At 45.6% G+C, this 11,431-nt stretch overlaps 1 protein-coding gene across 1 annotated transcript in view; it reads left to right on the plus strand.

Moving 5' to 3' along the window:
* The first annotated feature begins 4,098 nt into the window (after nucleotides 1-4,098).
* Nucleotides 4,099-11,431, plus strand: part of GABRR3 (gamma-aminobutyric acid (GABA) A receptor, rho 3) — a 61,948-nt gene continuing 54,615 nt past the window's right edge. Inside the window, exon 1 of the mRNA XM_015413026.1 lies at nucleotides 4,099-4,232. Coding sequence (XP_015268512.1) covers nucleotides 4,099-4,232 — 134 coding nt within the window. The remainder of the gene's footprint in view (nucleotides 4,233-11,431) is intronic.

Genomic DNA, 11,431 nt, shown 5'->3' on the forward strand with positions numbered 1-11,431 from the left:
ATACCTGATTTTCTTTGATCTTATGTGTACAAATATAACATCTAGACTGGGTAATCGGAAGTAAGGTGTGGTACGAGCAACAACCTTGCCTGTGGATAGCATCAGTGGGAAAAGTACTACCATGATCTGCTGCTGGCATCTCTCTCTCTCTACTCAGTCCACATACGCATACCCTAGGAAGTCTGGGTGTATTCACTGGAAGCAAAAAAAAAAAAAAATTCTGTGTGAACCAGTTCTTAGATATAGGACTTCGATCTTTTAAAATTTTGTATAAGTTCTACACAAGTCTAGGGTTTGTTTTCTATTTGACCCTGCATCAGGAGAGCCTATCACTGAGCTTTGTGAAAGTACATTGTTGTATACATATGCGCACGCGCATGCACGGTACAACTGATAGCATCAGCTAAGAGTTGGATGGATAACTTAGTTGATATCATTTCTGTATGAGCTTCCTGATACTGAGTGAGGTCACATGAGGATATTGAAAGTATCCTGTTCTGGGCTTTTCTTTGTGGCTAACAGTACTTTTCATGTGTTCTGCAGTATCTTGTGGTTAGAAGACGACAATATCTCAGTATTTTGGTATTTTGTATCTATCCAGTCTAGAAGATAATATTCTTTGTCACAAAGTCTGAGTCCAGTGGCACTTTTAAGACTGGCAAAGTTTTATTCAAGGTGTAAACTTTCATGTGCAAGCACACTTCTTCAGATACAGTGAAACAGAATTTCCTCAACCATTACATATAGAAAGAGAGAGGTGTGTGGGGGGGTGTTAATTGCCAGGAAGGGCCAATTAGAGCCAAGACAGAGATGGAAACAAAGTTGGAAATTACCAGTCAGTACATATAGGTAGAGGGTGAGCAGTAATATCATACAGCATAATTAAGATGTATAACAGATACAAGGATCAAACAGGACTAATGAGCTTAGTTTATGGGACAAAACACTGAAGGAAATAAATATGTCAACATTGGAGATTGATGTGGTGCAGCAAAAAGGAGGAAATAACTCCCTCCCCCAACTCTGTTCTTGCGTTGGAAAATGGCTTGGGAAAGGAAGGCAGGTCCACAGCACCATTCTGAGCCTGTTTGTGTTCTCCTTTATGTTTCAAAGAGCCATTCCGTGTTGTGTGGTTGCAGGAAAGCCAGACCCAATAAGTTAAAAACTTGAACTTTATTTTTTTCTAATTTTTAAAGAATTACAAACCTCAGACAGAAATGATATGGAAAATATAACAATGGTAGCAAGTATACACATATAAAAGGTTTCCAAATATCTAAAAATATGTCCATGTACATTTGTTGTCTGTATGCCATACATTCAAATGTTGACAAGGTTGTGAAGTCTTCAATCCATTGGACTGCAGGAGGTGGGCATTTACCTCTTCCCATCTTGTACTATCAACAATAAGAGCACGGAGAGCCCATTTTCACTGGCTATCAGTGAGCCTCCAGGAAACAGGCAAATAGTCATTCTGTCTTTATTGTATCCGTGAATAAGAAGAAGAAGAGGAAGAAGACGGCTGAGGGGTGACAAGATCGATGTTTATAAGTTTATGCATGGGATAGAGCACATAGAGAAAGAAGTATTTTTCTCCCTTTCTCACAATACAAGAACTCGTGGGCACTCAATAAAATTGCTGAGCAGTCGGGTTAGAACAGATAAAAGGCAGTACTTCTTCACCCAAAGAGTGATTAACACATGGAATTCACTGCCACAGGAGGTGGTGGTGGCGGCTACAAGCATGGACGGCTTCAAGAGGAAATTAGATAAATATATGGAGCAGAGATCCATCAGTGGCTATTAGCCACAAGGTATAGATAGGAACTCTGGAGCAAGTGATGCTCTGTATTCTTGGTGCTTGGGGGGGGGCAACAGTGGGAGAGCTTCTAGTGTCCTGGCCCCACTGCTGGACCTCCTGATGGCACCTGGTATTTTTGGCCACTATGTGACAGAGTTTTGGACTGGATGGGCCATTGGCCTGATCCAGCATTGGCTTCTCTTATGTTCTTAAGAAGAAGAGATTGGATTTATACCCCGCCCTTCATTCAGAGTCTCAGAGCAGCTTACAAACTCCTTTCTCTTCCCCTCCCCACAACAGATACCCTGTGAAGTAGGTGGGGCTGAGAGAGTTCTTTCCAGAATTGCCCTTTCAAGGACAGCTTTGACAGAACTATGGCTTGCCCAAAGTCATCCAGCAGCTGCAAGTGGTGGAGTGGGGAATCAAACCTGGTTCTCCCAGATTAGAGTCCGCACACTTAACCACTACACCAAGAGCCATAAGTCAGTCAAATAGTTTAAAAGTACATCAGCATCCTCAAAAATTAATGAATAGTCTAATACAAAATTGAGATGAGTAATTTCTGCCTCCTCAGAAGACAAAAAACTGGATATGTAAGAGATGCGTCCTGTATGTTACAACACCAGCAATTAGACACTTTACTTAGTCCTTTACTAAAAAGGCACTGTGGTGTCCAGTATAGCCTAAACATATTTTTTACTGAAAAAGTAGCAGCTTGAGATCCATATAAGAAACAACTATAAAGTTTAGGGCCATATCCCATTGCTTTGGCAAAATAGGGCAATCTAGTTACTTATTCCCAAAACATCGCATTTCGTATTTAATAATCCACATTTAACATTTTCATTTTCTGCATTAATTCATTGAGAGTTTCCAGGAGTAAGGGAAACTCTGAAAACAGTTCTGCAGGGCCATATGTAGATACCAACAAATGTTGCAGCTGTAAGTATTGTCTTTCCACAGAGGTTGATGTTTTATCTAGGCCTCAGCTGAGAAAAAGATAAAAACCCACTTGCCACAGTCTATTAAAAACCTGAATGTGTAGTTGGCCCTCATAGAGGGATGTGAGGATCATTATAATTGGGCAGACAGTTCAAGTGCTCCCTCCTATTGCCTGAGTCAGTTGTCTCCCTTCCCCCTCTCTCTTAGCCAGGGAATCCTGAGGAATGGGTGAAGAACAGTCCTGGGAGCCTTAAAATGGCCCTGAATATTCCTTGATATTCTGAAATATTTCTGGGATATTTGGGAATCGACATTAAATATTCTGAAATCCTGAATCCCATTTCAGTTGAGCAGAATATAGCCCCAAAATACCAATAAGATGTTTGGGGGTATATTTTCAGCCTGAAAATATCTCGGTGTACATCCCTAATGATTCCTTCTAGATTCTACTTGGTTGTTTAAAAATTGTGACCATTTTGATTATTAACATTTGTGTCTAGGAACAATAGCTTTCCCCTTAAAATATTTAATAAATCTCTTACTATGTAATCAGAAAAGCTTATCTGTTGCCTCTGAAACCCAAAGCATAATTTCCATTTTTATCAACAACACCAAGAGATCTTAACAAATCTCGATTATAGATTTTTCAGCCAATGACACTTGGCATTTCCAAGTATCAGATAAAGTGGCAAGCACAAAGATATCAGTTTGTTTTTCCGATTAAGAGAGATCCCAGTTACCACATTATGCAATAGGAAATTATTTTCACGTCTGTGAAGCAAAAATGCCACTTGCCCAATTTGAACATTTTTATTTATTTGCACAAAATTATTTTCTACATATGCGGTAAGAAAGATTAATTTCCTGACCTTTTATCTTTAATCACAGATTTGCATAGGGTAATAAAAATTATTTTTACATGGTGTTGTGGGGGATTAAGGGGATTACATGTTTGACATCACTCTTTTGTCTGTGCTAAGGCTCCATCAAAGAGTATACTGAGTGGGTGGCAAAGCACTGGACAAGGAATACAATCTGGAGATGACAAAAGAATGGGTGGAAATGGGGTAAACAGTCTTCTCTGTTATACTTAGTAGATTTCTAAAGCTAAAACTGCAGCCGTCTGGACAGCAAAGCCCTATGATGTGGAGTTTAAGAAATTTTAAAACTGCAGACAGAAGAAGAGTAGTTAAAGAAGAATGAAAACTGAGATGCTTTCGCCTCCTACTGTCAGCAATGACTCCTATTACCTGCATCTTCTCCATCGTATGATGTTTCTTAATAACCGGAGCACCAGAATGAAAGGTTACTAATGTGGGCTGATTGAGCTGCTTTTACTCCTGTGATTGGAAGACATGGTTCTTGCAATAAAGCTGTTGCTTTTCACCTGCATCTGGCCAACAGCTCTTTTAATCAGTCACAGTGATCATCACCACCACCGTTACCACCATCATCATCCTCAAAGAGCATTCATGAAAAGGCATAACAGGTGAGCAAGAGGTACCCTGGGCATCATGGCTGCTTTCTGTTTATGTATTCCGTTTGCTGAACAACATCATCCCCAAAATAATCTGACCGACAAGGGCTCATTTCATTCTTTTGTCCGAACCCAGTAATGCAGGCAAAGAGAAGGCAGAAGTGCTGCTGAAATCAGCAGAAACAATAACAGAATTTCCCTTTCCTAATGCATTATATTTGTGTACAAGCGTTCTTTATGTACAGTGTGTGAGCATATTATGTAACCATGTGTTAACTACAGGGTGATTAGTTAGCACGGAGTATAGCACAAAGATGTGAAATGCTAAAGTAACCACACTAAAGAAGCTTAAATTCTTCTTGGTAGAGTATTAAATTCTAAGCTGATGTTATAATTTGTCATCATATTTGTTTCCTTAAACCTGGATGCCATGGTGGCTGCGTTTTTTAAATAAAGAAACATAAGAAGTGGGGTAGGGTAACTCTGGAATATAGTTCTAGCCAAGTTTATGAGCATTGTGGGCTTAAATTTATATACGTTTGTGTCACAACACCCAGAAACATCTTACAGATGATCCTACAGAAATGAACAGGAGTTGCATAAGAAGATATTGGAAGTTTTGCAGAAAATATTCTCAATAAATTGTGTCTATTGGGCATGATTGAATGAGGGGATCATCTTATAAAAAAATAGGTTGCAATGCGGCTTGCTCCCATGTCTTTTCCTTTACCCTACCCACTCTTCAAAAGGCTCATATGGGGGTGGGGAGATGATGGGGGGGCAGAGCGGTCCTTATCTGTTTCCCCCCCCCTGCTGAGGTCTCTGTGCACGTCACAGGGGTCATTCACATTTCTGCACTCTTCCAGTTGTCTGAATTGGAGGGATTGTGTTTAAAAAGCGGTTTCAAAACAAGCTTACGTAACTGAAGTGCTCCGGAGGATGTGTGAGTTCTGATGACTGCTGAGGTTATGAGTTCAGTTATTGCTGACATGGATCAGATGTCTTGGACTTCCTTCCAGTAGAGAAGAAAAAGCAGTCTGAGTGGGGTACATAGGCAGGGTGATAATAGTCCGTTTTCACAATTGTCCCTAGTGTCATCTTGTTCTGCAAATCACAGAAATTATTTTCTGGGATCCAGTATTCATTGTTTATATAAGTGTTCCCTGTAACAAAACCTGACACTGAATTAGAGCATAGTAGTGGATGTAAACATGTTAACCCCCCCACTCTCTGTGGAAGCTTCTTTTACAGTGAGGAGCCAATAACAGAATTCAAGGGTATCTGAAGTTGTATAGATTTCTATTTCAGACTGCAATCCTATGCATTTGAGAGTAACTATATAGAAACTCAGTTGAGCTTACTTTCGCATAAATGTCAGTGGCTCAGGTTGTATATGTAATAAATTAAATAAGCCCCAGAAACGCTGAGAGTTAGTGTATTTCCAGACAGCAGCTTCCCCATAAATGACAGCACCAAAACAAGATGTAGAATAGGGAAGAAGTACCTCAAACAAAAGGTGTTTTCTGGCACAGGAGATTGGTATGGCCACTGCTGATTTCATACTTGCTATGCCTCCAAGACCCATCTTAGAATACTAGCACCTGGTAACTTCGGGCTTCACCCTTCACTTTAATAGTAGGGTAGCCAGGTTAACCCTGGCCACCAGCAAGGGATGGAGGGATAGGGTTGCCGGATCCAAACTGGGAAACTTCAGGAGATTTAGGGATAGAGCCTGAGGAGGACAGGGACCTTAGCGGGGTACAATGCCATATAGCCCACCCTCCAAAACATCTATTTTCTTCAGGGGAACTGATCTGTAGTCTGGAGATGAGGTGTAATTCCTGGGGATCCCCAGGTCTTGCATGGAGGCTGGCATCCCTATTTAATGGTGATATTATATGGACCTGATTTTTTCAAAGCTGCATTATGGCCCTGCAAACAATAGAAAGCAATATATGACAAGGAAATAGAAGTAACGTGGGAACCTGGCCTGGTCCAATGACTCCGCCTTTAAAGGCCAAAACAGGCCTGGAAAGGCCCTACTCCCACCTCCTGCCTTTTACAGACAAAAACTGAGCCTACAATGCTGTGGTTGCCTAGCAAAAGCCACTGAGGGCTCTGTTTCTTAAAGCTACAGGCACTCCTTTTACTATTTTGGGTTTTTACCACCACCATCCCCCGGTGTGTGTTTTTTTCTCCAGATTTTTCACATTTGTAGAAAGATCTGTCTTACCCGTTCACAGCTCCAGTCACCGGATTTAAGTATCCAAAAAATTGTCTATCAGAATATAAGATTTGCCCAACTGTGATAATGACTTTAAAATACTGGTGGCTACAGGAAAGGCAGAATAGACAGTAATACCTTTTCTAGTTAACAACCCCCCATGGAGTTCCTGTAGGTGAACACCACTAAATTCCCAGACCTTACAGAGACTTTCATCTTGGCCAGTGGCTTCAGTTCATTGCTCATAGAAGGTATTTTACTGTGCTCGGTGTTTCAAGGTAGCTTGTCCCAGAGGATTTCTTTATCTCATTTAGAGTTGCTGCCTCCAGATGTCACTGTGAGCACTCTGGCTTCATACCAGTTAAAAAATCTTGGCTCACAAGTGTGCCTCACTCCTCCCCACTGTAACGATATGAGCTTATGTTTGTATGAGCTTATGTTTGTATTTCTGTATAGTGGTGATGCTGCTTATGTGTGTCTCTAGCATGAATACCTATGCAATATGTATTCAGGGATTGCTGTATGTTGTGTGTTGCTTTGTTCTGCATCTCATGCTTGCCTAGAAATAGGCTGGCCTGGGCCTGCCGTTGCACATACGGATCATGTGCGTCCCTGGAATGTATCCCATGACTCTTTGGGATGGAGAAGACACCGCGCCATTGCACCCACTTGGAGAGCTATGGAAAATCCCCAGCGAACCCCGGCATTCTTGGAATGGAAAGAGCAAGTGACCCTACTCCCTTAATCTGGTTTGGAGATCTAAAGACAATAGCGTTTATGGCTTTGGAGCAGGAACCAGATCTGCAAATCAAGAGGGTGTCCATGGGAACGGAAGATTCACACCTTGCCAAAAGGCACCTTTGATGTAGGAGTAGGATCTGCATATTGCCACCACCCCTCAGGAGAGCGTCACCCCCTCGTCATCCCCTCGTCACCCCCTCTTCATCCAGTAGTGATAGTTTAGAGGACGGGTTTGATAGTTTATGGCTGGATAGCACATGCCCCAAAAAGAGTTTATTTAAGGAGAAACTCTCCTTTGTCTCTCTGGTTAACCCACCCTCCCCATAGCAGTGCACTAAGGTGCTACAAGTGACTCTACTACCTAAGTTCTCCGGAGTCGCGACCCAGAGAGCTCACACGTGGTTTGGCTGGTCCTACCTGTGTGCCTTGGAGTTCACAAGCTGCTGCATTTCGGCTGCCCAGCGTTCCAAGGAGGAGAGTTCTTCCTCAGCTGGACCTCAGATGAGTATAGCCGTGCCCCATTGTGTCATCCCCATTTTGATGCTTTTGTTATTTTCTATGCTGTAATTGTTCTAATGTACTATTGTAACTAAGGAGCTTGTATGAATTTGTGTGATTCCGATTTTGTATGCCTGATGAAAAACCTTTAGTAAAGACAACATTTATTTAAGGACTAGCGTGTTGTCTCACTTCCTGGGATATAGCCGAGCGTCTCATTCGCCATCCGACCTCTGTATAGACTGGTATAGAACTTACGCACAGCCACAAACACCCAATTTTCCTTGGTAGATAACTTGGATTGGGTCTCCAGGAATTTCCTGGAGAAGTTGGCATAACAGATCTGGTGCCCCGTGTGAGGCGACCTTTGGACCCCTCGGAACCAGTACCCAACCATTTGGTTCCGAAGGACCCAAAACGTGGAGAAACGATCTGGTCGTTTGGACGCTCTAGCGTAGGGAAGTGTGAGAGGTTTCCGTCTGCGTGCTTGGCCTTTAGTGGCATCTGTACTGCGGGAGGGATTTCTACCCCTTTCCCTCTAAACCCAGGAGCATCCTCGGTTTCGCGCTCCGATCCTATCGTTGTGGGTGGACACCGAGGCGCGACTACGAAGAGGACCTGGTTAGGGACCCCCAGTTGCACAAGCACTACATACACGCAGGAACATATAAACCCCTGTCTCCTTAAAACGCTCCCCGACTTCGGTGCCCAGCCAAGAGGCTGCGCCCGTAATATTCTCCCTCCCCCGAAGCGAGCTGAGGACAACTCGCACGGGATCGGCACAAGCTGCGCGCTGTAGCCGTCCCGTCCCTAGGAGCTAAGTTCTCCAGTAGGGAAAACCTCACTATCTGGCGCAGTTGGGTCTGCCAAGGGAAAACGGGACTGATCCCCCCGGAATTCCAACACCCTTCAAGGACTACGGTCCAGGTTCTGGTTGCTCCTGGAAAGGAAGTAGCTCTTCCTTATCCGCAAAGCCTGAAACTCAGGCTACCTAGGGTTGAAATACCCTCAGGTACAGCCTTGATCTCTGTACGCCTGTTTGCCAGAGATCTAAACGGGTGGTGCGATCGCAAAGGTCACACCGTCCACGGTTCTTGGATAACCCGTGAGGAAGAACAGCGTTCTTTAACTCGGAAAATCCACACGTGCAAAGGGTAAACCCTTTTGCCTGAATTAGTGCCGTCACCGAGGTTATACTTGCAGCTGACCCGGCGTGAGCCATCTCGGACACCCGGATACCACTGTAAGATACCCGCGAGTGAGCACTACCCCCGCACACCAATCATGGGTGCACAGTCGCCAATGTTCAGTCACGGCCAGGATACGTTCCTACAGTTCGTGCACAATGTGCTAGAGTCTGCCGCTTGGTGGGATTCGTCCACCATTTGGCTGCCAATGTTTTGGCATACTCTCACAGCTGTGCTATTCTTCGGACTAGGATGGGTATCCTCCCGACAAGCATGGGAACGACTGAAGCTTAGCTGGATGGCCCAGCTAGATGCAGCGCAAGGCCATATCGAGGCTCTGTTTAACCAAATAGTCGACAAGGATCACCAGTTAGGGTCCGCCCGCGAGCAAGTAGGATCCCTCAATCATGAACTGGAGGAGACGGCCAAACAGTTGGATGCATTCAAGGACCACACCAAGGTTCTGAAGGCTCAACTGGCCGAAAAGGAAAGTCAGTTGCGCACGGCTCAAGATCGCATTGCAGATCAAGCGGCACAACTGAGTGAGAGGGACCAACAAATAGTGCTCATGAAAACTGGACACGAATCCACAATCAGACTAATTAAGGAAGAACGGATTGCCCATATACAGTCCCTAGAGGAGCTCGCTCGAGAGGACTTGGCCAAACTGGTGGTGGATCTAGGGAATGCGCACGATTCCCAGGTCCGAACTCTCAAGGAGGAGCAGGCTGCACGTATACGGTCTCTCGAGGAGCAAGCTCGAGAAGATCGGGCACAGTTGCAGACATCCATGAGAGCCGGACACGAGTCCGAGATTAGAATCCTTAGGGATGAACAGGTTGCTCGCTTAAACTCCCTTGAGGAGCGCGCCAGAGAGGATCTGGCCCAGTTGCGAACAGTCCTGGGAAACGGACATGAATCTGAGATAAGGATCCTCAGGGAAGAACAGACCGCTCACATAAAGTCCCTGGAGACCCGTGCTCGAGAGGACGTGGCAAAGTTGCAGATCACTCTTGAGAAGGAGCGATCTGAACACGCCAATAGATTGGATGTCCAGAAGGCACACTATGAGGGTCTGTTGGAACAGAGGAGACTGGAATCTCAGGAAGAGCTGAGTGAGTCCCAAAGGATTGCTGACGATGAGATCCAGCAACTTAGGACTGACCGAGTCAATTTAGTCATGGACAAAAAGGCTCTCTCCGACCAGGTCCATGAGACCAAGCTTTTGTGTAAAGCCGCACAGGAGAAAGCCGCCCAAGCCGAGACTGCTCTGACTACGGTCACTGAGGAGCTCAGAAAGGCACAGTCCACTGCGGACTACCTCTTAGATCGCAAACGCGACCCTACCGGTGAGGTTAGCCCGACTCCTAGCTCGAAACCCGCACTCCGGAAAAAGGAGCCCGATACGCCCAGAGATAGAGGCAGGATTTCCCATACGGAGAGCCCTGCCAGGCATCCTGATGGCTCTACTGAGCAGGATGACCTGGACCTCTACCGGGACCCGGCTTCGCAGTCGGAGGACGACTCGGACTCAACGGAGCCCATTCCGGTTAATCCGGTGAGCGTCACTAATCAAACGGTGACCATAAACAACAACAGGCCACGCACGAAAACTGTCGTGGAGAATCGCCCTTGGCGACAGGAGGAGTGCAAAGCCGTTGCTGAAGAGCTCGGTCCATTGACCGAGAAGAACTTTGTGCAGTGGGCCACCACCGCTACCACCTCTTATGCGGGGTTGGAAGGTGAGGATCTCACCATGTTGGCTCGTAAGTGTGCCACTGGAACTGCCCTTGCTGACATTAATTCAGCAATATCTTCCGGCAACTTGGTTCGAGCCACAGGAGAGGCATGGATCACGCAGGTGATCACCTATCTGAATCCTGAGTATTGTCTGACCGAAATCTTTCACAATGAAAAGCAAGGTCCCTATGACGATCCAGAGGTCTATTTGGCTAGGAAGCAACTGCTAGCGAGGGTATCTGGGATAGTGAACGGCGCCGTTGCCCCCGTTAACTACAATGTGCCCGCCTTCAGAGAAGCGCTAGTGAAAGGACTTAACCAACAGGCCAAACAGTATCTTCAGCTGGACGATCCACAGAGAGGTACATGGGCAGAGTTACGGAACCGTATTAGGAGAGTCTCTATCGCCATGAGAGGTGCTGGTGCGCTAAAGCCCCCCAAGAGTCATAGGAAGCAAATAAAGGACGAAGATCCCTCCATTCTGGAGGTGACATACGCTAATCACGGCGCTCAGTCTTCGGCCAACGCCTCCCATGACCATTCCACGGGGAAGGCGGCCCAATACAATCAAGCAGGAAGGAAACCCAAAGGACGCACCTTTGGAAAGGGGAAGGCACAGGCCGGCCAGGGACCAGGGAGAACGCAATCCAGTGCGGAAAACCCCACCTCGCAAGCGCCCGCCTACGCTCCACCTCCTTTGCCACCTCCCTCCTACCATCAATCGCAGCCTATGCTTCACGCGCAGCCTCCGCCGCAACCCCCTCCCGTCCACCACCAACAGCAGCATCTGGCACTGCCGCCGCCCCCACCCCCGCCTCCAC

Source organism: Gekko japonicus, unplaced genomic scaffold, assembly GCF_001447785.1.
Source record: "Gekko japonicus isolate JY-2015 unplaced genomic scaffold, Gekko_japonicus_V1.1 scaffold2497, whole genome shotgun sequence".
In the NCBI taxonomy this organism is placed as follows: Eukaryota; Metazoa; Chordata; class Lepidosauria; order Squamata; family Gekkonidae; genus Gekko; species Gekko japonicus.